Below are 27930 nucleotides of genomic sequence, written 5' to 3' on the forward strand. Positions count from 1 at the left end.
TCATAACCCTAACCCTAACCCTAACCCTAGCTTCAGCTTTAAATTGAACCCTATTACAATTGTTGGCTTAACCCTGGCTGCTTCAGTTATCATAACCATAACCATAAACGTAACCCTACCCCTAATCTTCAGCTGTAACCCTAACCCTATTCCAACTATAAACTTAACCCTAGCTGCTTTGGTTATCATAACCCTAACCCTAACCCTAACCCTGGTTCAGCTTTAAATTGAACCCTATTACAAGTGTTGGCTTAACCCTGGCTGCTTCAGTTATCATAACCATAAACGTAACCCTACCCCTAATCTTCAGCTGTAACCCTAACCCTATTCCAACTGTAAACTTAACCCTAGCTGCTTTGGTTATCATAACCCTAACCCTAACCCTAACCCTAGCTTCAGCTTTAAATTGAACCCTATTACAATTGTTGGCTTAACCCTGGCTGCTTCAGTTATCATAACCATAAACGTAACCCTACCCCTAATCTTCAGCTGTAACCCTAACCCTATTCCAACTGTAAACTTAACCCTAGCTGCTTTGATTATCATAACCCTAACCCTAACCCTAACCCTAGCTTCAGCTTTAAATTGAACCCTATTACAATTGTTGGCTTAACCCTGGCTGCTTCAGTTATCATAACCATAACCATAAACGTAACCCTACCCCTAATCTTCAGCTGTAACCCTAACCCTATTCCAACTATAAACTTAACCCTAGCTGCTTTGGTTATCATAACCCTAACCCTAACCCTAACCCTGGTTCAGCTTTAAATTGAACCCTATTACAAGTGTTGGCTTAACCCTGGCTGCTTCAGTTATCATAACCATAAACGTAACCCTACCCCTAATCTTCAGCTGTAACCCTAACCCTATTCCAACTGTAAACTTAACCCTAGCTGCTTTGGTTATCATAACCCTAACCCTAACCCTAACCCTAGCTTCAGCTTTAAATTGAACCCTATTACAATTGTTGGCTTAACCCTGGCTGCTTCAGTTATCATAACCATAAACGTAACCCTACCCCTAATCTTCAGCTGTAACCCTAACCCTATTCCAACTGTAAACTTAACCCTAGCTGCTTTGGTTATCATAACCCTAACCCTAACCCTAACCCTTGTTCAGCTTTAAATTGAACCCTATTACAAGTGTTGGCTTAACCCTGGCTGCTTCAGTTATCATAACCATAAACGTAACCCTACCCCTAATCTTCAGCTGTAACCCTAACCCTATTCCAACTGTAAACTTAACCCTAGCTGCTTTGGTTATCATAACCCTAACCCTAACCCTAGCTTCAGCTTTAAATTGGACCCTATTACAATTGTTGGCTTAACCCTAGCTGCTTCGGTTATCATAACCCTAAACCTAACCCTACCACTAATGTTCATCTGTAACCATAACCCTATTCCAACTGTAAACTTAACCCTAGCTGCTTTGGTTATCATAACCCTAACCCTAACCCTAACCCTAGCTTCAGCTTTAAATTGAACCCTATTACAATTGTTGGCTTAACCCTCGCTGCTTCGGTTATCATAACCCTAAACCTAACCCTACCCCTAATGTTCAGCTGTAACCCTAACCCTATTCCAACTGTAAACTTAACCCTAGCTGCTTTGGTTATCATAACCCTAACCCTAACCCTAACCCTTGCTTCAGCTTTAAATTGAACCCTATTACAATTGTTGGCTTAACCCTGGCTGCTTCAGTTATCATAACCATAACCATAAACGTAACCCTACCCCTAATCTTCAGCTGTAACCCTAACCCTATTCCAACTATAAACTTAACCCTAGCTGCTTTGGTTATCATAACCCTAACCCTAACCCTAACCCTGGTTCAGCTTTAAATTGAACCCTATTACAAGTGTTGGCTTAACCCTGGCTGCTTCAGTTATCATAACCATAAACGTAACCCTACCCCTAATCTTCAGCTGTAACCCTAACCCTATTCCAACTGTAAACTTAACCCTAGCTGCTTTGGTTATCATAACCCTAACCCTAACCCTAACCCTAGCTTCAGCTTTAAATTGAACCCTATTACAAGTGTTGGCTTAACCCTGGCTGCTTCAGTTATCATAACCATAAACGTAACCCTACCCCTAATCTTCAGCTGTAACCCTAACCCTATTCCAACTGTAAACTTAACCCTAGCTGCTTTGGTTATCATAACCCTAACCCTAACCCTAGCTTCAGCTTTAAATTGGACCCTATTACAATTGTTGGCTTAACCCTAGCTGCTTCGGTTATCATAACCCTAAACCTAACCCTACCCCTAATGTTCAGCTGTAACCCTAACCCTATTCCAACTGTAAACTTAACCCTAGCTGCTTTGGTTATCATAACCCTAACCCTAACCCTAACCCTTGCTTCAGCTTTAAATTGAACCCTATTACAATTGTTGGCTTAACCCTGGCTGCTTCAGTTATCATAACCATAACCATAAACGTAACCCTACCCCTAATCTTCAGCTGTAACCCTAACCCTATTCCAACTATAAACTTAACCCTAGCTGCTTTGGTTATCATAACCCTAACCCTAACCCTAACCCTGGTTCAGCTTTAAATTGAACCCTATTACAAGTGTTGGCTTAACCCTGGCTGCTTCAGTTATCATAACCATAAACGTAACCCTACCCCTAATCTTCAGCTGTAACCCTAACCCTATTCCAACTGTAAACTTAACCCTAGCTGCTTTGGTTATCATAACCCTAACCCTAACCCTAACCCTAGCTTCAGCTTTAAATTGAACCCTATTACAAGTGTTGGCTTAACCCTGGCTGCTTCAGTTATCATAACCATAAACGTAACCCTACCCCTAATCTTCAGCTGTAACCCTAACCCTATTCCAACTGTAAACTTAACCCTAGCTGCTTTGGTTATCATAACCCTAACCCTAACCCTAACCCTTGTTCAGCTTTAAATTGAACCCTATTACAAGTGTTGGCTTAACCCTGGCTGCTTCAGTTATCATAACCATAAACGTAACCCTACCCCTAATCTTCAGCTGTAACCCTAACCCTATTCCAACTGTAAACTTAACCCTAGCTGCTTTGGTTATCATAACCCTAACCCTAACCCTAGCTTCAGCTTTAAATTGGACCCTATTACAATTGTTGGCTTAACCCTAGCTGCTTCGGTTATCATAACCCTAAACCTAACCCTACCACTAATGTTCATCTGTAACCATAACCCTATTCCAACTGTAAACTTAACCCTAGCTGCTTTGGTTATCATAACCCTAACCCTAACCCTAACCCTAGCTTCAGCTTTAAATTGAACCCTATTACAATTGTTGGCTTAACCCTCGCTGCTTCGGTTATCATAACCCTAAACCTAACCCTACCCCTAATGTTCAGCTGTAACCCTAACCCTATTCCAACTGTAAACTTAACCCTAGCTGCTTTGGTTATCATAACCCTAACCCTAACCCTAACCCTAGCTTCAGCTTTAAATTGAACCCTATTACAATTGTTGGCTTAACCCTGGCTGCTTCAGTTATCATAACCATAACCATAAACGTAACCCTACCCCTAATCTTCAGCTGTAACCCTAACCCTATTCCAACTATAAACTTAACCCTAGCTGCTTTGGTTATCATAACCCTAACCCTAACCCTAACCCTGGTTCAGCTTTAAATTGAACCCTATTACAAGTGTTGGCTTAACCCTGGCTGCTTCAGTTATCATAACCATAAACGTAACCCTACCCCTAATCTTCAGCTGTAACCCTAACCCTATTCCAACTGTAAACTTAACCCTAGCTGCTTTGGTTATCATAACCCTAACCCTAACCCTAACCCTAGCTTCAGCTTTAAATTGAACCCTATTACAATTGTTGGCTTAACCCTGGCTGCTTCAGTTATCATAACCATAAACGTAACCCTACCCCTAATCTTCAGCTGTAACCCTAACCCTATTCCAACTGTAAACTTAACCCTAGCTGCTTTGATTATCATAACCCTAACCCTAACCCTAACCCTAGCTTCAGCTTTAAATTGAACCCTATTACAATTGTTGGCTTAACCCTGGCTGCTTCAGTTATCATAACCATAACCATAAACGTAACCCTACCCCTAATCTTCAGCTGTAACCCTAACCCTATTCCAACTATAAACTTAACCCTAGCTGCTTTGGTTATCATAACCCTAACCCTAACCCTAACCCTGGTTCAGCTTTAAATTGAACCCTATTACAAGTGTTGGCTTAACCCTGGCTGCTTCAGTTATCATAACCATAAACGTAACCCTACCCCTAATCTTCAGCTGTAACCCTAACCCTATTCCAACTGTAAACTTAACCCTAGCTGCTTTGGTTATCATAACCCTAACCCTAACCCTAACCCTAGCTTCAGCTTTAAATTGAACCCTATTACAATTGTTGGCTTAACCCTGGCTGCTTCAGTTATCATAACCATAACCATAAACGTAACCCTACCCCTAATCTTCAGCTGTAACCCTAACCCTATTCCAACTATAAACTTAACCCTAGCTGCTTTGGTTATCATAACCCTAACCCTAACCCTAACCCTGGTTCAGCTTTAAATTGAACCCTATTACAAGTGTTGGCTTAACCCTGGCTGCTTCAGTTATCATAACCATAAACGTAACCCTACCCCTAATCTTCAGCTGTAACCCTAACCCTATTCCAACTGTAAACTTAACCCTAGCTGCTTTGGTTATCATAACCCTAACCCTAACCCTAACCCTAGCTTCAGCTTTAAATTGAACCCTATTACAATTGTTGGCTTAACCCTGGCTGCTTCAGTTATCATAACCATAAACGTAACCCTACCCCTAATCTTCAGCTGTAACCCTAACCCTATTCCAACTGTAAACTTAACCCTAGCTGCTTTGGTTATCATAACCCTAACCCTAACCCTAACCCTTGTTCAGCTTTAAATTGAACCCTATTACAAGTGTTGGCTTAACCCTGGCTGCTTCAGTTATCATAACCATAAACGTAACCCTACCCCTAATCTTCAGCTGTAACCCTAACCCTATTCCAACTGTAAACTTAACCCTAGCTGCTTTGGTTATCATAACCCTAACCCTAACCCTAGCTTCAGCTTTAAATTGGACCCTATTACAATTGTTGGCTTAACCCTAGCTGCTTCGGTTATCATAACCCTAAACCTAACCCTACCACTAATGTTCATCTGTAACCATAACCCTATTCCAACTGTAAACTTAACCCTAGCTGCTTTGGTTATCATAACCCTAACCCTAACCCTAACCCTAGCTTCAGCTTTAAATTGAACCCTATTACAATTGTTGGCTTAACCCTCGCTGCTTCGGTTATCATAACCCTAAACGTAACCCTACCCCTAATGTTCAGCTGTAACCCTAACCCTATTCCAACTGTAAACTTAACCCTAGCTGCTTTGGTTATCATAACCCTAACCCTAACCCTAACCCTAGCTTCAGCTTTAAATTGAACCCTATTACAATTGTTGGCTTAACCCTGGCTGCTTCAGTTATCATAACCATAACCATAAACGTAACCCTACCCCTAATCTTCAGCTGTAACCCTAACCCTATTCCAACTATAAACTTAACCCTAGCTGCTTTGGTTATCATAACCCTAACCCTAACCCTAACCCTGGTTCAGCTTTAAATTGAACCCTATTACAAGTGTTGGCTTATCCCTGGCTGCTTCAGTTATCATAACCATAAACGTAACCCTACCCCTAATCTTCAGCTGTAACCCTAACCCTATTCCAACTGTAAACTTAACCCTAGCTGCTTTGGTTATCATAACCCTAACCCTAACCCTAACCCTAGCTTCAGCTTTAAATTGAACCCTATTACAATTGTTGGCTTAACCCTGGCTGCTTCAGTTATCATAACCATAAACGTAACCCTACCCCTAATCTTCAGCTGTAACCCTAACCCTATTCCAACTGTAAACTTAACCCTAGCTGCTTTGGTTATCATAACCCTAACCCTAACCCTAACCCTTGTTCAGCTTTAAATTGAACCCTATTACAAGTGTTGGCTTAACCCTGGCTGCTTCAGTTATCATAACCATAAACGTAACCCTACCCCTAATCTTCAGCTGTAACCCTAACCCTATTCCAACTGTAAACTTAACCCTAGCTGCTTTGGTTATCATAACCCTAACCCTAACCCTAGCTTCAGCTTTAAATTGGACCCTATTACAATTGTTGGCTTAACCCTAGCTGCTTCGGTTATCATAACCCTAAACCTAACCCTACCACTAATGTTCAGCTGTAACCATAATCCTATTCCAACTGTAAACTTAACCCTAGCTGCTTTGGTTATCATAACCCTAACCCTAACCCTAACCCTAGCTTCAGCTTTAAATTGAACCCTATTACAATTGTTGGCTTAACCCTGGCTGCTTCAGTTATCATAACCATAACCATAAACGTAACCCTACCCCTAATCTTCAGCTGTAACCCTAACCCTATTCCAACTATAAACTTAACCCTAGCTGCTTTGGTTATCATAACCCTAACCCTAACCCTAACCCTGGTTCAGCTTTAAATTGAACCCTATTACAAGTGTTGGCTTAACCCTGGCTGCTTCAGTTATCATAACCATAAACGTAACCCTACCCCTAATCTTCAGCTGTAACCCTAACCCTATTCCAACTGTAAACTTAACCCTAGCTGCTTTGGTTATCATAACCCTAACCCTAACCCTAACCCTAGCTTCAGCTTTAAATTGAACCCTATTACAAGTGTTGGCTTAACCCTGGCTGCTTCAGTTATCATAACCATAAACGTAACCCTACCCCTAATCTTCAGCTGTAACCCTAACCCTATTCCAACTGTAAACTTAACCCTAGCTGCTTTGGTTATCATAACCCTAACCCTAACCCTAACCCTTGTTCAGCTTTAAATTGAACCCTATTACAAGTGTTGGCTTAACCCTGGCTGCTTCAGTTATCATAACCATAAACGTAACCCTACCCCTAATCTTCAGCTGTAACCCTAACCCTATTCCAACTGTAAACTTAACCCTAGCTGCTTTGGTTATCATAACCCTAACCCTAACCCTAGCTTCAGCTTTAAATTGGACCCTATTACAATTGTTGGCTTAACCCTAGCTGCTTCGGTTATCATAACCCTAAACCTAACCCTACCACTAATGTTCATCTGTAACCATAACCCTATTCCAACTGTAAACTTAACCCTAGCTGCTTTGGTTATCATAACCCTAACCCTAACCCTAACCCTAGCTTCAGCTTTAAATTGAACCCTATTACAATTGTTGGCTTAACCCTCGCTGCTTCGGTTATCATAACCCTAAACCTAACCCTACCCCTAATGTTCAGCTGTAACCCTAACCCTATTCCAACTGTAAACTTAACCCTAGCTGCTTTGGTTATCATAACCCTAACCCTAACCCTAACCCTAGCTTCAGCTTTAAATTGAACCCTATTACAATTGTTGGCTTAACCCTGGCTGCTTCAGTTATCATAACCATAACCATAAACGTAACCCTACCCCTAATCTTCAGCTGTAACCCTAACCCTATTCCAACTATAAACTTAACCCTAGCTGCTTTGGTTATCATAACCCTAACCCTAACCCTAACCCTGGTTCACCTTTAAATTGAACCCTATTACAAGTGTTGGCTTAACCCTGGCTGCTTCAGTTATCATAACCATAAACGTAACCCTACCCCTAATCTTCAGCTGTAACCCTAACCCTATTCCAACTGTAAACTTAACCCTAGCTGCTTTGGTTATCATAACCCTAACCCTAACCCTAACCCTAGCTTCAGCTTTAAATTGAACCCTATTACAATTGTTGGCTTAACCCTGGCTGCTTCAGTTATCATAACCATAAACGTAACCCTACCCCTAATCTTCAGCTGTAACCCTAACCCTATTCCAACTGTAAACTTAACCCTAGCTGCTTTGGTTATCATAACCCTAACCCTAACCCTAACCCTTGTTCAGCTTTAAATTGAACCCTATTACAAGTGTTGGCTTAACCCTGGCTGCTTCAGTTATCATAACCATAAACGTAACCCTACCCCTAATCTTCAGCTGTAACCCTAACCCTATTCCAACTGTAAACTTAACCCTAGCTGCTTTGATTATCATAACCCTAACCCTAACCCTAACCCTAGCTTCAGCTTTAAATTGAACCCTATTACAATTGTTGGCTTAACCCTGGCTGCTTCAGTTATCATAACCATAACCATAAACGTAACCCTACCCCTAATCTTCAGCTGTAACCCTAACCCTATTCCAACTATAAACTTAACCCTAGCTGCTTTGGTTATCATAACCCTAACCCTAACCCTAACCCTGGTTCAGCTTTAAATTGAACCCTATTACAAGTGTTGGCTTAACCCTGGCTGCTTCAGTTATCATAACCATAAACGTAACCCTACCCCTAATCTTCAGCTGTAACCCTAACCCTATTCCAACTGTAAACTTAACCCTAGCTGCTTTGGTTATCATAACCCTAACCCTAACCCTAACCCTAGCTTCAGCTTTAAATTGAACCCTATTACAATTGTTGGCTTAACCCTGGCTGCTTCAGTTATCATAACCATAACCATAAACGTAACCCTACCCCTAATCTTCAGCTGTAACCCTAACCCTATTCCAACTATAAACTTAACCCTAGCTGCTTTGGTTATCATAACCCTAACCCTAACCCTAACCCTGGTTCAGCTTTAAATTGAACCCTATTACAAGTGTTGGCTTAACCCTGGCTGCTTCAGTTATCATAACCATAAACGTAACCCTACCCCTAATCTTCAGCTGTAACCCTAACCCTATTCCAACTGTAAACTTAACCCTAGCTGCTTTGGTTATCATAACCCTAACCCTAACCCTAACCCTAGCTTCAGCTTTAAATTGAACCCTATTACAATTGTTGGCTTAACCCTGGCTGCTTCAGTTATCATAACCATAAACGTAACCCTACCCCTAATCTTCAGCTGTAACCCTAACCCTATTCCAACTGTAAACTTAACCCTAGCTGCTTTGGTTATCATAACCCTAACCCTAACCCTAACCCTTGTTCAGCTTTAAATTGAACCCTATTACAAGTGTTGGCTTAACCCTGGCTGCTTCAGTTATCATAACCATAAACGTAACCCTACCCCTAATCTTCAGCTGTAACCCTAACCCTATTCCAACTGTAAACTTAACCCTATCTGCTTTGGTTATCATAACCCTAACCCTAACCCTAGCTTCAGCTTTAAATTGGACCCTATTACAATTGTTGGCTTAACCCTAGCTGCTTCGGTTATCATAACCCTAAACCTAACCCTACCACTAATGTTCATCTGTAACCATAACCCTATTCCAACTGTAAACTTAACCCTAGCTGCTTTGGTTATCATAACCCTAACCCTAACCCTAACCCTAGCTTCAGCTTTAAATTGAACCCTATTACAATTGTTGGCTTAACCCTCGCTGCTTCGGTTATCATAACCCTAAACCTAACCCTACCCCTAATGTTCAGCTGTAACCCTAACCCTATTCCAACTGTAAACTTAACCCTAGCTGCTTTGGTTATCATAACCCTAACCCTAACCCTAACCCTAGCTTCAGCTTTAAATTGAACCCTATTACAATTGTTGGCTTAACCCTGGCTGCTTCAGTTATCATAACCATAACCATAAACGTAACCCTACCCCTAATCTTCAGCTGTAACCCTAACCCTATTCCAACTATAAACTTAACCCTAGCTGCTTTGGTTATCATAACCCTAACCCTAACCCTAACCCTGGTTCAGCTTTAAATTGAACCCTATTACAAGTGTTGGCTTAACCCTGGCTGCTTCAGTTATCATAACCATAAACGTAACCCTACCCCTAATCTTCAGCTGTAACCCTAACCCTATTCCAACTGTAAACTTAACCCTAGCTGCTTTGGTTATCATAACCCTAACCCTAACCCTAACCCTAGCTTCAGCTTTAAATTGAACCCTATTACAAGTGTTGGCTTAACCCTGGCTGCTTCAGTTATCATAACCATAAACGTAACCCTACCCCTAATCTTCAGCTGTAACCCTAACCCTATTCCAACTGTAAACTTAACCCTAGCTGCTTTGGTTATCATAACCCTAACCCTAACCCTAACCCTTGTTCAGCTTTAAATTGAACCCTATTACAAGTGTTGGCTTAACCCTGGCTGCTTCAGTTATCATAACCATAAACGTAACCCTACCCCTAATCTTCAGCTGTAACCCTAACCCTATTCCAACTGTAAACTTAACCCTAGCTGCTTTGGTTATCATAACCCTAACCCTAACCCTAGCTTCAGCTTTAAATTGGACCCTATTACAATTGTTGGCTTAACCCTAGCTGCTTCGGTTATCATAACCCTAAACCTAACCCTACCACTAATGTTCATCTGTAACCATAACCCTATTCCAACTGTAAACTTAACCCTAGCTGCTTTGGTTATCATAACCCTAACCCTAACCCTAACCCTAGCTTCAGCTTTAAATTGAACCCTATTACAATTGTTGGCTTAACCCTCGCTGCTTCGGTTATCATAACCCTAAACCTAACCCTACCCCTAATGTTCAGCTGTAACCCTAACCCTATTCCAACTGTAAACTTAACCCTAGCTGCTTTGGTTATCATAACCCTAACCCTAACCCTAACCCTAGCTTCAGCTTTAAATTGAACCCTATTACAATTGTTGGCTTAACCCTGGCTGCTTCAGTTATCATAACCATAACCATAAACGTAACCCTACCCCTAATCTTCAGCTGTAACCCTAACCCTATTCCAACTATAAACTTAACCCTAGCTGCTTTGGTTATCATAACCCTAACCCTAACCCTAACCCTGGTTCACCTTTAAATTGAACCCTATTACAAGTGTTGGCTTAACCCTGGCTGCTTCAGTTATCATAACCATAAACGTAACCCTACCCCTAATCTTCAGCTGTAACCCTAACCCTATTCCAACTGTAAACTTAACCCTAGCTGCTTTGGTTATCATAACCCTAACCCTAACCCTAACCCTAGCTTCAGCTTTAAATTGAACCCTATTACAATTGTTGGCTTAACCCTGGCTGCTTCAGTTATCATAACCATAAACGTAACCCTACCCCTAATCTTCAGCTGTAACCCTAACCCTATTCCAACTGTAAACTTAACCCTAGCTGCTTTGGTTATCATAACCCTAACCCTAACCCTAACCCTTGTTCAGCTTTAAATTGAACCCTATTACAAGTGTTGGCTTAACCCTGGCTGCTTCAGTTATCATAACCATAAACGTAACCCTACCCCTAATCTTCAGCTGTAACCCTAACCCTATTCCAACTGTAAACTTAACCCTAGCTGCTTTGATTATCATAACCCTAACCCTAACCCTAACCCTAGCTTCAGCTTTAAATTGAACCCTATTACAATTGTTGGCTTAACCCTGGCTGCTTCAGTTATCATAACCATAACCATAAACGTAACCCTACCCCTAATCTTCAGCTGTAACCCTAACCCTATTCCAACTATAAACTTAACCCTAGCTGCTTTGGTTATCATAACCCTAACCCTAACCCTAACCCTGGTTCAGCTTTAAATTGAACCCTATTACAAGTGTTGGCTTAACCCTGGCTGCTTCAGTTATCATAACCATAAACGTAACCCTACCCCTAATCTTCAGCTGTAACCCTAACCCTATTCCAACTGTAAACTTAACCCTAGCTGCTTTGGTTATCATAACCCTAACCCTAACCCTAACCCTAGCTTCAGCTTTAAATTGAACCCTATTACAATTGTTGGCTTAACCCTGGCTGCTTCAGTTATCATAACCATAACCATAAACGTAACCCTACCCCTAATCTTCAGCTGTAACCCTAACCCTATTCCAACTATAAACTTAACCCTAGCTGCTTTGGTTATCATAACCCTAACCCTAACCCTAACCCTGGTTCAGCTTTAAATTGAACCCTATTACAAGTGTTGGCTTAACCCTGGCTGCTTCAGTTATCATAACCATAAACGTAACCCTACCCCTAATCTTCAGCTGTAACCCTAACCCTATTCCAACTGTAAACTTAACCCTAGCTGCTTTGGTTATCATAACCCTAACCCTAACCCTAACCCTAGCTTCAGCTTTAAATTGAACCCTATTACAATTGTTGGCTTAACCCTGGCTGCTTCAGTTATCATAACCATAAACGTAACCCTACCCCTAATCTTCAGCTGTAACCCTAACCCTATTCCAACTGTAAACTTAACCCTAGCTGCTTTGGTTATCATAACCCTAACCCTAACCCTAACCCTTGTTCAGCTTTAAATTGAACCCTATTACAAGTGTTGGCTTAACCCTGGCTGCTTCAGTTATCATAACCATAAACGTAACCCTACCCCTAATCTTCAGCTGTAACCCTAACCCTATTCCAACTGTAAACTTAACCCTAGCTGCTTTGGTTATCATAACCCTAACCCTAACCCTAGCTTCAGCTTTAAATTGGACCCTATTACAATTGTTGGCTTAACCCTAGCTGCTTCGGTTATCATAACCCTAAACCTAACCCTACCACTAATGTTCATCTGTAACCATAACCCTATTCCAACTGTAAACTTAACCCTAGCTGCTTTGGTTATCATAACCCTAACCCTAACCCTAACCCTAGCTTCAGCTTTAAATTGAACCCTATTACAATTGTTGGCTTAACCCTCGCTGCTTCGGTTATCATAACCCTAAACCTAACCCTACCCCTAATGTTCAGCTGTAACCCTAACCCTATTCCAACTGTAAACTTAACCCTAGCTGCTTTGGTTATCATAACCCTAACCCTAACCCTAACCCTAGCTTCAGCTTTAAATTGAACCCTATTACAATTGTTGGCTTAACCCTGGCTGCTTCAGTTATCATAACCATAACCATAAACGTAACCCTACCCCTAATCTTCAGCTGTAACCCTAACCCTATTCCAACTATAAACTTAACCCTAGCTGCTTTGGTTATCATAACCCTAACCCTAACCCTAACCCTGGTTCAGCTTTAAATTGAACCCTATTACAAGTGTTGGCTTAACCCTGGCTGCTTCAGTTATCATAACCATAAACGTAACCCTACCCCTAATCTTCAGCTGTAACCCTAACCCTATTCCAACTGTAAACTTAACCCTAGCTGCTTTGGTTATCATAACCCTAACCCTAACCCTAACCCTAGCTTCAGCTTTAAATTGAACCCTATTACAATTGTTGGCTTAACCCTGGCTGCTTCAGTTATCATAACCATAAACGTAACCCTACCCCTAATCTTCAGCTGTAACCCTAACCCTATTCCAACTGTAAACTTAACCCTAGCTGCTTTGGTTATCATAACCCTAACCCTAACCCTAACCCTTGTTCAGCTTTAAATTGAACCCTATTACAAGTGTTGGCTTAACCCTGGCTGCTTCAGTTATCATAACCATAAACGTAACCCTACCCCTAATCTTCAGCTGTAACCCTAACCCTATTCCAACTGTAAACTTAACCCTAGCTGCTTTGGTTATCATAACCCTAACCCTAACCCTAACCCTAGCTTCAGCTTTAAATTGAACCCTATTACAATTGTTGGCTTAACCCTGGCTGCTTCAGTTATCATAACCATAAACGTAACCCTACCCCTAATCTTCAGCTGTAACCCTAACCCTATTCCAACTGTAAACTTAACCCTAGCTGCTTTGGTTATCATAACCCTAACCCTAACCCTAACCCTGGTTCAGCTTTAAATTGAACCCTATTACAAGTGTTGGCTTAACCCTGGCTGCTTCAGTTATCATAACCATAAACGTAACCCTACCCCTAATCTTCAGCTGTAACCCTAACCCTATTCCAACTGTAAACTTAACCCTAGCTGCTTTGGTTATCATAACCCTAACCCTAACCCTAACCCTAGCTTCAGCTTTAAATTGGACCCTATTACAATTGTTGGCTTAACCCTAGCTGCTTCGGTTATCATAACCCTAAACCTAACCCTACCCCTAATGTTCAGCTGTAACCATAACCCTATTCCAACTGTAAACTTAACCCTAGCTGCTTTGGTTATCATAACCCTAACCCTAACCCTAACCCTAGCTTCAGCTTTAAATTGAACCCTATTACAATTGTTGGCTTAACCCTGGCTGCTTCAGTTATCATAACCATAACCATAAACCTAACCCTACCCCTAATCTTCAGCTGTAACCCTAACCCTATTCCAACTGTAAACTTAACCCTAGCTGCTTTGGTTATCATAACCCTAACCCTAACCCTAACCCTAGCTTCAGCTTTAAATTGAACCCTATTACAATTGTTGGCTTAACCCTAGCTGCTTCGGTTATCATAACCCTAAACCTAACCCTACCCCTAATGTTCAGCTGTAACCATAACCCTATTCCAACTGTAAACTTAACCCTAGCTGCTTTGGTTATCATAACCCTAACCCTAACCCTAACCCTAGCTTCAGCTTTAAATTGAACCCTATTACAATTGTTGGCTTAACCCTAGCTGCTTCGGTTATCATAACCCTAAACCTAACCCTACCCCTAATGTTCAGCTGTAACCATAACCCTATTCCAACTGTAAACTTAACCCTAGCTGCTTTGGTTATCATAACCCTAACCCTAACCCTAACCCTGGTTCAGCTTTAAATTGAACCCTATTACAAGTGTTGGCTTAACCCTGGCTGCTTCAGTTATCATAACCATAAACGTAACCCTACCCCTAATCTTCAGCTGTAACCCTAACCCTATTCCAACTGTAAACTTAACCCTAGCTGCTTTGGTTATCATAACCCTAACCCTAACCCTAGCTTCAGCTTTAAATTGAACCCTATTACAATTGTTGGCTTAACCCTGGCTGCTTCAGTTATCATAACCATAAACGTAACCCTACCCCTAATCTTCAGCTGTAACCCTAACCCTATTCCAACTGTAAACTTAACCCTAGCTGCTTTGGTTATCATAACCCTAACCCTAACCCTAACCCTGGTTCAGCTTTAAATTGAACCCTATTACAAGTGTTGGCTTAACCCTGGCTGCTTCAGTTATCATAACCATAAACGTAACCCTACCCCTAATCTTCAGCTGTAACCCTAACCCTATTCCAACTGTAAACTTAACCCTAGCTGCTTTGGTTATCATAACCCTAACCCTAACCCTAGCTTCAGCTTTAAATTGAACCCTATTACAATTGTTGGCTTAACCCTGGCTGCTTCAGTTATCATAACCATAAACGTAACCCTACCCCTAATCTTCAGCTGTAACCCTAACCCTATTCCAACTGTAAACTTAACCCTAGCTGCTTTGGTTATCATAACCCTAACCCTAACCCTAACCCTAGCTTCAGCTTTAAATTGGACCCTATTACAATTGTTGGCTTAACCCTAGCTGCTTCGGTTATCATAACCCTAAACCTAACCCTACCCCTAATGTTCAGCTGTAACCATAACCCTATTCCAACTGTAAACTTAACCCTAGCTGCTTTGGTTATCATAACCCTAACCCTAACCCTAGCTTCAGCTTTAAATTGAACCCTATTACAATTGTTGGCTTAACCCTAGCTGCTTCGGTTATCATAACCCTAAACCTAACCCTACCCCTAATGTTCAGCTGTAACCCTAACCCTATTCCAACTGTAAACTTAACCCTAGCTGCTTTGGTTGTCATAACCCTAACCCTAACCTTAACCCTAGCTTCAGCTTTAAATTGAACCGTATTACAATTGTTGGCTTAACCCTGGCTGCTTCAGTTATCATAACCATAACCATAAACGTAACCCTACCCCTAATCTTCAGCTGTAACCCTAACCCTATTCCAACTGTAAACTTAACCCTAGCTGCTTTGGTTATCATAACCCTAACCCTAACCCTAACCCTAGCTTCAGCTTTAAATTGAACCCTATTACAATTGTTGGCTTAACCCTAGCTGCTTCGGTTATCATAACCCTAAACCTAACCCTACCCCTAATGTTCAGCTGTAACCATAACCCTATTCCAACTGTAAACTTAACCCTAGCTGCTTTGGTTATCATAACCCTAACCCTAACCCTAATTATAGCTGTAACCCAAACCCTCTTTCAACTGTAGGTTTAACCCTAGCTGCTTCGGTGTCATAACCCTAACCCTAATTACAGCTGTAATCCTTACCCTATTCCAACTGTAGGCTCAACCCTATCTGCTTCGGTTATCATTTGAAACCCAACAATGATGATTGCGCATAAATAGTCTTTATGAGACTGATGCAATTGCTTACGGTTACACTACCCTGAGAACGCCCAATCTCGTCTGATCTCGCAAGTAAAGCAGGGTTTGGCCTGGTCAGTATTTGGATGGGAGATCACCTGGGAATGGCTGATGACCCCCCCAAGTCCCTATTGCTCATGGGAGTAGGTAAATCCATCTAGAAATCTGATGGTTTTTCCATGATAAATTTGGCTGTACACAAGCAAAATTTCCATGGTAAATCTAAGTAGAGACGAGAACAATCTCCGCACAGATGCTATAGTACAGTTAGGTTTTTTCAGTTTTAAAATTAGGTGTCACATCATTGTTATGTGTTACTTTTCGTAAAGTTTAACTTTTAAGGTTTCATGCAGATATGTTATACTAGGCTTTCTCAATCAAAAATTGCCTGCATTATTATATCTATAGTCCTATGTTATTAGGCACATGTAAATAGCATTGTAATGTACTATACCTTACAATGCAACGGTGCAGTATTATATGTTCATAAGGAAAGTTAATGTGTTGCATAAATTAATTGGATATTTTCTAATTTTGTTTTTTTTATTTTATCTTCCATATACTGTGATATTCCTGTACTCATGTGATGTGACAATAAATATGACTTGATGATAATTGATGGTCCCTTAAACTCTGTGATGATGGACTCAATTACTGAAGCCATCTCCTGTAACATATGTTAAACATAGAACTATGGCTCACCTTGTAGTGTGGTGCTTCTAATTCATGAAATTAATATGTGGATTAACACATTTACACTTGCGTCAACACCACGGGTAATCGACTCACATAAGACCTGATCTGGTAAGCTTGAGGAAAGCTATGATATTCTCATCTGAATATTTTGTGTACAGTTCTTAGTTGCCACTCCTGACAGCCTGGACTAAGAGCATCACAACATTCTTGTTGTAGGCCAGTGTGAAACCTGCAAAGGCACTCATGAACACCCCATACTTGGCATGGCTTTGTTTGATCACAACAGTATCCCAGCAGTGCAGCCAGTGTCGGATTAATTACATTTCTTGATAACATTTTCCACACATATTCTTACAGCAATAAGATGCCAAACTACTGACAGGTTGTCAATATCATATGTTGTCAGTACAAATTAACAACATGCTAATTCACAAATAAAAAAAAGTATTTTTTGTAAACAATAATTTTTACACAATCAAAAATCGTAGTTTGTCCTGTATTAGATACGTAGTTAGCTCATGGTTTAATAGTAAGACATTATTTACTGGTGAAAATACATAAAATAGCTTCATAATCATGAATTTCAAATTAACTGTAGATTGTAGATGTAGTAAAATGCTATAAATGATGAATGTGTGTAAGATCTCAAACTACTGACAGCTTCTCAATAACATAGCACTGAACTACAACTCTACACATTACTGCTGGTGGCAAATAAACCTGCTTGCTCTTTTGGCGACATGGCCCAAAGTGGCGAGCAAATGGCGGAGAAAGCGATTGACTGCGATACCACATCGCTGCACTTTGAAGGCTCGAGCCCGCAGTTAACATTGCTCAATGATTGGTGGGTTGAGCGTGGCTCCGTGCTTAACCGGGCTCAACGATTGGTGAGCTCAACAGCGCTTTCTGGCTGATGTTTTAGTCACTTTTGCGTTTTGTCAGTTCTCTCGCCATAGATGTAGCATGAGACGGAGTCTACAAACCTTCAGAAGTGGCTCAGGTAGTGCAGCTCATCCAGGATGGCACATCAATGTGAGCTGTAGTAAGAAGGTTTGCTGTGTTTTTCAGCACAGTGTCCAGAGCATGGAGCAGATACCAGGAGACAGGCCAGCACACCAGGACATATAAGGCCATAAGAGGCCAACAACCCAGAAGCAGGACCACTACCCACTTCTTTGTGCAAGTAGAAACAGGAGCAGTGCGAGAGATCGCAAAATGACCTCCAGCAGACTCCATGAGGGTGAAATGAGGGCCCGACGTCCACAAGTGGGGCTTGTGCCTACAGCCTAACACCATACAGGGCGATTGGCAGATTCGCCATTGGCGCCCTGTGTTCTTCACAGATGAGAGTAGGTTCACACTGAGCACATTACAGACGTGACAGAGGCTGGAGATACACCCAGCATGACCGGTTTGGCACTGGGTCAGTAATGGTGTCGGGAGGCATTTCTTTGGAGGGCTGCACAGACCACCATGATCTCGCCAGAGGTACCTGACTGCCATTAGGTACCGGTATGAGATCCTCAGACCCATTGTGAGAACATATGCTGTTGCAGTGGGCCCTGGGTTCCTCCTAATGCCTCCCAACGCCACACTGCACCACAGATTGTCCAGGAGTTGCCTGATGCTTTAATCCAGGTCTGGGAGGAGATTCCTCAAAAGAACATCAGGCTACACACACTACTGAGCCTCATTTTAACTTATTTTGAGGAATTTCCACTGAAGTTGGATCAGCCTGTTATTCAATTCTCCACAGTATGATTCCAAATCCAGACCTCCATGCGATAATCATTTTAATTTACATTGATTATCTTTTTATTATTATCTTTTTATTACACTGTGTAATGAATAAAGATTTTCAACTGGAATATTTTATTCATTGAGATCTAGGATGTGTAATTTTAGTGTTCCCTTTATTTTTTTGAGCAGTGAATGTTATTTTAATCATTTTTAATTCATGTTTTATTCATGCTTCATTCTCATTTTTTTCATTTCCATTTTATTGTTATTCTTTACGTCTTTTTTTATTTGACTTCTCTTTGTATTTTCTAATTTGTAAAGCACTTTGAATGACTGTTGTGTAGGTGCTATATAAATAAACTTGCCTAGCCTTTTTAGATTAACTCAGGGAATATTGGTCTGATATTAAAAGTAGTATGATCATTTTAAAAATATCAATATAACAAAAAAGCAATAACAAAAGAAGTCTGTAGGGGGCAAATACTTTTTCACGCCACTGAAAAAAGTATGCAATCACCACTGGATTTGGATAGAGACCTGTGTTGTAGAGACAGTGGAACGCTGTTTCCTTTCATCACCACTGACAAAAATAAATAAATAAAAACTTTTCCAAAAGAAAAAATTCAGTGAAAACCGCTCTGAACCAATAAACACAACACAAGAACAGTGTTTTGGATGAAAATCTGTATTTGTGTAGGTCTAAAGGTTAACAGATATTCAGATAAGACCACACATACAGCATATAGGCAATGATCAACACACACATGGACGACAGGAGAGACGTAATGACCTGAACTGAAAAAGCAAACGTTCAGACGTTCAATACAATACACTCTCATTGCACTGCAGCTTCTTCCTCAGCCAGGACTGCCCCAGCAACACTTACCCACAACACCTCAGCAAGTTTAAAGCATTTACTTGTTTATATGAAAAATATCATTAATTATTCAATGGCTTTAAAAATAGGCTTAACATGTAAAACTAAATATGTACAGCTTTTAATAAATCCTATGGATGATTTTCTTCAGCTAATAAAAAATAAAAACATCTCTCAGCTCTTTTGAACCTGAAGAAACAAAAATAATAGTGTTTATCAGACAAAAGCCTGTAAAAATGTAACAGCTCCTGGAAAATGTCATTTTTATGTTTTCTTAATGAAGAAGCAGGTTACTGAGCAACAACATAGGCAGCGTCTAGACGGAAGCATCGGAATATTATATCAGGATTTATGCTCTCTGTGTTTCTTAAAGACGTTTATCAGTATGTTTCAAACATACTCTTTACACGCTAACGTTACACTTCAGAGATTGTTACACAATCACGGCAAGGTGTGTGTCTGTGTGTGCACAATGTAGTGTGTTACAGTCCTGCAGCAATAACGGTTAGGTCCATGCTGAGTTCCTTAAAATGACGAAAGGCCACACGACAACATGAAGAAGCCTGATGAAGGATTTCTGCATTCAGTTCATGGCTGCGATGGCCGCCGTTACGTACTGTGTGTTCCTCATATGCACCACTTTCAGGGAAGTCGTATCAAAATATAAATAAATTCAGACAGAGACAAAATGACACTTCATAAACACGTGACCTTAAACCTATAGTAAAGCTACGTTTACATAAACAATGCTGCTCAGTTCTAAACCCTGTTCCATCTGATTTGCCTCAACAGTTCAAAAGGCTAAAGTTATTGTACTTTTTATTGTAAGTTTATGTATATACTATTTTTATACTGAGTGTCTTGCTATGTGAAATTTTCCCAGTGTGAACTATTAAAGATTATCTTATCTTAAACTTTCACCCTGAAATACACTGCATATACATACTAATTAATATGCCACTAATCACAGGACAGGAACTTATGGTTTGTATGGTGTCCAATGACTTTTGTCATGTCCCATGGAAACTACAGAACACTGCATTGAGCTGTGGGGTGTGTGGGCAGGGTCTACTGTTCTGCATATAGATGTAATTGTGTCGCTTGTCTGTTTACATGGACAACTCTAGCCAGACACCACCGTTTACAATCATTACCACTCACTGCACAGTGCTGTCTACTGTGGGTGGTAATATAAGCCTTCTACAGTGTATTCCTGGTACAGATGTCAGACTGCAAATTAAGAAATGTTAAATACCTCGACAACTTCAGAAATGGAACGCCCCATCCATCTGTACCCACTATCACTCCCTACAACTCCCATAATTCACCTCATCTAGCAATGAGCATTCTGGCTATTGTTGAACTTCATGCGCAATATAACATCACACACCTGGATTTGAGTAAGTAAATGATGTGGGGTTGGTGCTGCAGTTGGTCTGCAGGTTTAGGTTCAGCAACAGTATGTGCTGAAAGAATGAGGTCAGCTGGCTACCTGAATATACTGAATATAGACCAGGTTATTCCATCAGTGGATTTTATATAGTACTGGGTCATAATGTAGTTCTATATAGCAGTGGTTCTGATACAGGTCCTTCAGAACGGCCTTTTTTCTTTTTTTTCTTACCCAATCTGTTTCCAGTTGGGATAATAATAGACAGTCTATATTAGTATTAAAGCACTATTATATAGGTGTAAAAAACAAGATGACAGAGTGAGAGTAGTTAACCCTTATGAGACAAACCGGAGGCCTTCTCTATAATGTTAACGCAGCTTTGGAAACTGTAAACTTCATGATGAGATGTCTCTGACCCAGATTAGGCCTAACCCACGACTGCATATTGACCGTGCCCTGTTTAACAGTGCGTTCACACTAGCAAGCAACGAGACTTCTACTCTCTGAACTTTTGGTTCTGACCAGCGTTTTGTTTCTATAATTAAAGGTGTGGTTCTGAACATGGTGAGAAGGCTCCCGCTTGTTTTAGTCCCATTACCGCCCGCTTCCACCAAAAATTGCTTGTTTTAATCCCGCGCCCGCCCGCCACATTTTTGACACTTTCACAGTACTAATATGAATTGGATTAATTAAATTTAGTACTTGAAATTTACTTTAGTTATTAAAACAGTAATAATTGTATTTATTAAAACACCAATATGTCCCATTGGTGTGTGTGTGGGTGTGTGTGAGTATGTGTGTGTCGGCTTTGATATTTATCTGTAACATCTTGAGCTTTTTTTGTTGCTTGCATTGCTTGCATTGAAACTGCTTCTTTATTTCTTTTGCGGCTTTTTTGAGTGCCAGTCATGCGTCTGTTAAACTCAAAGTTTGTTTTAGAATTACATTTCTTTGAGTTATTCTCAGTGCTGAATGCATTGACGAAGATTTACGCATTTATTCAAAAATCTTTTAGTAGAGGTGGATTTAGGTCTGTCAACTGTACACAAAATTAATTTTTACATGTATATGTGAGCTGCGTCTTTGGTTAAAAAAAGCTAAATTTAAAACCCAATGCCACCAAACATGCATACTTCTGCTGTTCTGTAGAGGCAAACACACACCAGAATATCCTAACCAAGAGAAATGGCTCGGTTCTGAAGCTCTAGGAAAGTGTAGAATAAAGCAGTGTGGTATTTGTGGTGTCTCTGGTGGGCTGGCTAATCGATAGGTAGCTTACTAGATACAGACCCACGCACAACACCATGTGCACCTTCGAACACAGACACTGGACACAGACATGGGTTGACGTGAGAGACTTGTCACCTGCCAGTGTGAAGGCAAATATTCTTTAGTCTCTTTCACACGCTAGCACGCACACACACACAGCTATACATACCTTATTTAGCCCTAAACAAGTAAATGGCTTGTTCACGAAACCCAATAGTGTACTGTTGAGCAGAAAAAGCAGGCAAGAATGCTGAAACAAGGCAAGCGTAAGGCCACGAAAGTTTAACGTGTTCAAAATAAGAACAACACAGCTGAGCAACATACGCTGCTTTCTCAGGAATAAATGCTACAACCCTTAAATTTGGCACGCTCGCACATGCACGCTTACACACACGCACCCTCACACACCACATGCAGATAGCCTACACCATGAGTGCTACCAGCTAATATTGATGTTATGCTCGCTGCATGACACAGACTTTAATCCGTCCTTGGATCTTGACATACAAGCTGTGCGTAAAATCAGAAGTTCTACCGCAATGCCAAAACTTCCCATCACTCTTTGAGGAACACGCTAAACGGTGATGATGCAAAAGTGTCTGAAATCATGGTTGGAACTCCAGTGAGGTGTGTAGTTAGTGTTTGGTTGCTCTCCGCTGGGCTCATTTGAGCAGTTTTTTGGGCGTGCTCTGTTTCTTGGTCTGCCAGAGGTGGCCGTAAATAGTGATGGCGTCGATGCTGGCGGACATGGTCTTGGCAGGGATGTGGCAGAACTGCTTTTTATCTGAGCTGTATTTGTACAGGTTCTCGATCATCTTGGGCGTGATGGATTTTGGGCCGATGCCCGCCAACTTGCTGATCTCCTGTGTCTCTGGGTAGTATGTGTAAATTGCGCGGAACTGGCAACCCGCATCCCGGAACAGGATCAGGAAGTTGTTGGATTCAGTCTTCTCCATTTCCTAGAAAAAAAAAGCGAGGGGGAAAGTCATATTTAATTTTCAGTCAGTTCAATTAGTCTGTCTCATGTGAACGTGATGCACTCAATGCAAAGAAATAACGGCTGCCAAAGTTTTCTTACCTCAAACTACAGGGTATTTTGGTATACCATGGTATTTAAATATGGTGACGGTATTGTAAAATAGTGACGGTATATTAACTACGTGACGTGCCAAACCTTCAGTTATTTTTTTTTTTTTTTTTAACTACTGTTTTTATTAGTCTCAGTTAAGGAGAACTTACACTTTCAGTTTTCGTTATTTCGTTCGTTTTCGTTAACAGTAATACTTTGTTACTTAGCTATATGGTGATTATCAGGCCATAGCTTTATATAAAATAAAAATAGTATTAAAAATTAGATGACATCACAGACTATTTCCTGGAGCCTGGACTCGACCCGATATTTTCTATTACTTTCCTCGGGCCGGGTCGGTCTGGGCAGAGAAATAAAAATCTAAGTATCCTGCTGAAAATTAATAACAATAATAATATAGTTCTGTATGCTAGAGTTTAGATTGTCTGCCTGAACACGAGCTCATCCGCGCGTTTAAAGCTCTGCAGGCGGATTAATGGGTGCTCGGTTTGCCAGAATTTGGCGCTTCTTCTCTCAGCTTGCCAGTCAGGCTACAGTGTCAGCATATAAATCATGTGCATTTTCCTACAGGACAAACTATTCAAACATGCAGATGAGCTCTCTGCACCCGATTAAAAAAATCACACAGTTCCTGTCTGGCTTAAAAAAGTTAGATACAACTATTAAATTAATAAATCAACATTCATTGAAAATACTAGTGAGTATTTCTGTATGCTAAAAAAGATAGAAGGCAGCAACAAGCTAGAAGCTAAGAAGCTAATAACAGCATTTAGTAAAAACAGAAAAATAGATATGAAATAGGAAAATAACTAACTAAACTAAGCTCAAAATGCTAAGGAAATATAATTTAACGAATTCTAAAATATAAAAACGAAATAGTGCACACACAGGTACAAAAATAAAATAATATACATTAAAAAATACACCCCCCTCCCCACCGGTAATACCGTATACCACCATATAATCTGACGATGGTATGACGGTATGAACAACTTCAATACCGCCCAACCCTAAACTACATACTGTCCAATAGTGCACTACCCCCCCCCCCCCCCCCTCCCTAAAACACATTTTACTAAAAGCCATAATATGACCATAATGTTCTATTAAAATGTTAATGTTGATTAATTTGGGAGGCACTGGGCTCCCTGTTTAGCTGCATATGTGATCATTGAAAATAAATGTATTTCAGTAGAATGTAAATATATTAAATACATCTCAGTTGAGATTTATCTGGATAGGGAATTAATTGAACGATGAGAAGCCGGACTGAAAACGAGCTGAAATAAAATGGGCAATGAGGCTATTTTTAAAATGTAAGGAGTAAAAAGTTCAGATAATCTACTTCTACTTAAGTAAAGAAACAAAGTATTTGTACTTTATTATAACACTTCTGGATATTACGCTACTACAAGGACCATGAGCTCCAGTGGTGGAGGTTCTGCACGGATTAATAATGAAATGTGATCTGTTTATTTTGAGTTTTAGACTGTGGAACAAGCAAATCATGACTATGAGCATCTTTATACTCAGTGTGATCATTTATTTAACTGAAGAGCAGGGCTCAGGGGTTAGTTCCTCACCTCCAGTATCTTTTTCTTTTGTCCCTCGTTGACCTTGCCTGCCAGACAGCAATGGGCCAGAGCGTTTTGGATGATGTACTTGTTGGACTTGGCACTGGGCTCCTTATAAAGTTTTGGCCCTATGTAAGAGGAGGTTTATTAAACCATCAGTGAACTATAAAACAATGTATTACATTTTAATTTAAACAATCATTTATTTAGAATGAATATAAAATTCATCAACACTTACATTTTAAAAAGATGTGTTAATTCATCAAAATTAAAATCCTCTACATGTGTGAATAGCAGCCTGTAATGGATGGCAAGTTTGGTGTACCTGTGTATTCTGTGTTGGACGCTGCTGATGAGGTCGTGGATTCGTTCTCCCAGTTTTCCCCATTCCTACTTACTGATGGACACGGTGACAACTGACCTTCTGCTGACTCTGGTCTGTGGACACACACACACACACACACACACACACACAGTTAAAAGGTAAATACAGCACTGATTATTTTGTACACAGATGTATGGAGTGTGCGCTGTGGAAGCAAATCATAAAACGAAAGGCAATTTAAGATCAACTACAGCCAGAAACACAACCACACATTCACCAGCTCAGCTAAAGTTAGCATGGAAGAGAAGCCGCTGACTGAAAAGCATGAAAAACAAGCATGGTATTAGCATATTACAGCTCTACAAAACAATTCAACAAAGCATGAATGACCCGATATGAACACAGATTATATATATTTGGAAGCAGATTGTTTCTCCAATTATGAACTGATTATGATTCACCGGGTGTTTATGCATGTACATATATATTAAAATATTTATTGTAGTATTCCTTACGTACTGCATTATCTTTAGCTTTTAACAGGCTGCAGCAGAGAGCACCCCTCTGTGTAACTAGATGCCGCCTGCTCAGTATAATTTATTAGAGACAATCATATTTTTTTTGCTGTACACCAATTTTCCATTAAGAGCATCAGTGTTTTTTTCTTTACCGTATTATTTGTTTTCCATCATTTAGTCTCAGTGTTACAGTTAGTGTAATACGGTATTAACACAATATAAAGAGTGGATCTGGTTCAGAACCAAGGTTGAGGTGCGTGTTACACTGTGTACTGAACATTTAGTCTGGCGAATCAGCCCTGGAATCATACTACAGAATACACTGTACAGTTCTTAGAAGAAAAAAAAAAACCTAATATCGTGATCTCATATTTATTTATTCAGTACAGGCTATTTTAGGCTTGTTTGGGTGGTATTTCACCCCTAAAGCTATATCCTGATCATATGTATTTTAAGGTGGTGTATTTAAATGACCTGGTTTTATGCACAGCATTTTTCTGTTATTCCTACACCCCTGAGATTGTAGCAGTAGCCGTGCTGGTAGGACAACTAATACTGCATTATTATGATTTATTTCGATTATAAACGTACAATTAGAAGCAGTAATGAGGAACTTTAACTGCATTTTAAACAGAGAAAATGTGTGATTTATGTGAGCAGTTTTTATGATGGATGAAGGACTTTATTGCATTTATTCTAAAACTAAAAACTAAATATTCAGTTACTAGCAGTATCCAGCTAAACCGGCAGTGATGGGGTGATCTGGTCCGACCTGGCGGAAACTAACCTGACCTTCCCGCCTTTAGGAGAAGTTAAAAAGAAACACAGACTGCCTGGCGACAGTTTACTGCGTCTGCCGCAGCATGCAGGAGAGCGGAGGAGACACCAGGCAGGAGCATCAGACAAGGAGTGACAGAGGAGAAATATGTCAGACAAGAAATGAGAGAGGACAGTTATAGCAGTCAGGAAGTTAAAGGAGTGACAAAATCCGTCCATCCTCTCTCTGAGGTGTGAAGTATTAATGGGATATTTGTATTGGGCAGCTATCAGCACAAAATGATGATTCAAAAATCACAGAGCAGAAAAAGAATAAACCGGATCTGATCCTGTAACAAATATAGACTGAAACAGAACAGACTTATACCATGTCAAAACATGTTGTACAAAATAGTACAATAAAATATAATTTGGAGCAGACAAATAGGAGCATATACAAAACAGCTAATTTTAAAAAAAGCATGTCCATATTTGTACATGTTTATAATTTTATTATACATATAACTTAACCCTAAACTGTATTTTTTTATTAATACCTGGAATGAATTCCTGGTGTGAACAATGTTTTTGGGTACTTTGGTACGCAGACACATCACAACATGCAAATCTGTCAATCAATAATACCCCCCCCCCGCTGACATCCAACCATCTGCATCTCACCACTATCAGAGGCACACTGCTGCAGATGCAGCTCAGCCAATCAGCTCTCCCTCCTGCCCCGCCCTAAACCCATACATCACCCAGTGCACCTCCCAAAACACCCCTTCCTTTTTTTACGATTGAGTTGAGGGTGGAGTCAGCAAAAATCAGGGGGTTTAGTGCATCTTTAAGTCAACAGCAGGACAGGCACACTCACCTGGAAGTCCTCTTGTCTGATTGGACACTCTCGTTATCTGCCAGGTTAAGTGAGGCAAGTGATATGCTAGAGACAGAGAATCCACGAGGTCGAGACCCTGGAGAGGAAACAGGGCAGCGTAAACATGAATACAAACAAAAAACATTTAAAACTTGTTTACACAGACTACAAATAAAAGAATTGGAAGATAAGCCTAAGTTTGCACAGGCTTTTAAAGTTTAAATACATGCAGGAGTCGAGTGATTGAGTGGATATTTTAGTTTGACTCCTCTTTTTAGTTCTGTGCTGGGTGTTCGTGTTGGTTTTTTGAGTGTAGAGTTCACTGAGTAACTGTGGTACCTGTGCTTGACCGTGCAGGTGGTTTGGGAGACTCCATGATGTCTCTATGCATAGACTTGGGCCGGGGCTTTTTCTGCTTGATGCTTGGAGTGCGGGGCCTGATGACACTGTCCATGTCCTCCATTAGTTTCAGCTGCTTTTTCCTCAAGTACTCGTTTTTGATAAACTCTCGTCTCGCCTTCTCATCCTCTTTCTTTTGACATTCCTCCTCTGCTTTCAACCTTAAACAGATTGCCCAGCAAGAAACTAATTTTGTGTGTGTTTATGTGACATTCATTAACAATAAAGACTAACGCACCATTAATATATCTACCAGCTG

General features: G+C 40.5%; 1 protein-coding gene across 4 annotated transcripts in view; it reads right to left on the reverse strand.

Annotated features, from left to right (window-relative positions):
* Positions 1–21725: 21725 nt before the first annotated feature.
* camsap2b (calmodulin regulated spectrin-associated protein family, member 2b) overlaps positions 21726–27930 on the reverse strand; it is an 81006-nt gene continuing 74801 nt past the window's right edge. For 2 of the 4 annotated variants that reach the window (XM_022664021.2, XM_022664020.2), the window contains 6 exons: positions 27612–27832; positions 27273–27369; positions 26427–26492; positions 25122–25234; positions 24806–24924; positions 21726–23091 (listed from right to left, as the gene is read on the reverse strand). In XM_022664021.2, the coding sequence (XP_022519742.2) occupies positions 22795–23091; positions 24806–24924; positions 25122–25234; positions 26427–26492; positions 27273–27369; positions 27612–27832 (913 nt within the window). In that variant the 3' untranslated portion in view covers positions 21726–22794. The remainder of the gene's footprint in view (positions 23092–24805; positions 24925–25121; positions 25235–26426; positions 26493–27272; positions 27370–27611; positions 27833–27930) is intronic. The other 2 variants (XM_022664022.2, XM_022664023.2) reach the window with 1 other exon arrangement.

Source organism: Astyanax mexicanus, chromosome 4 (assembly GCF_023375975.1).
Source record: "Astyanax mexicanus isolate ESR-SI-001 chromosome 4, AstMex3_surface, whole genome shotgun sequence".
NCBI lineage: Eukaryota > Metazoa > Chordata > Actinopteri > Characiformes > Acestrorhamphidae > Astyanax > Astyanax mexicanus.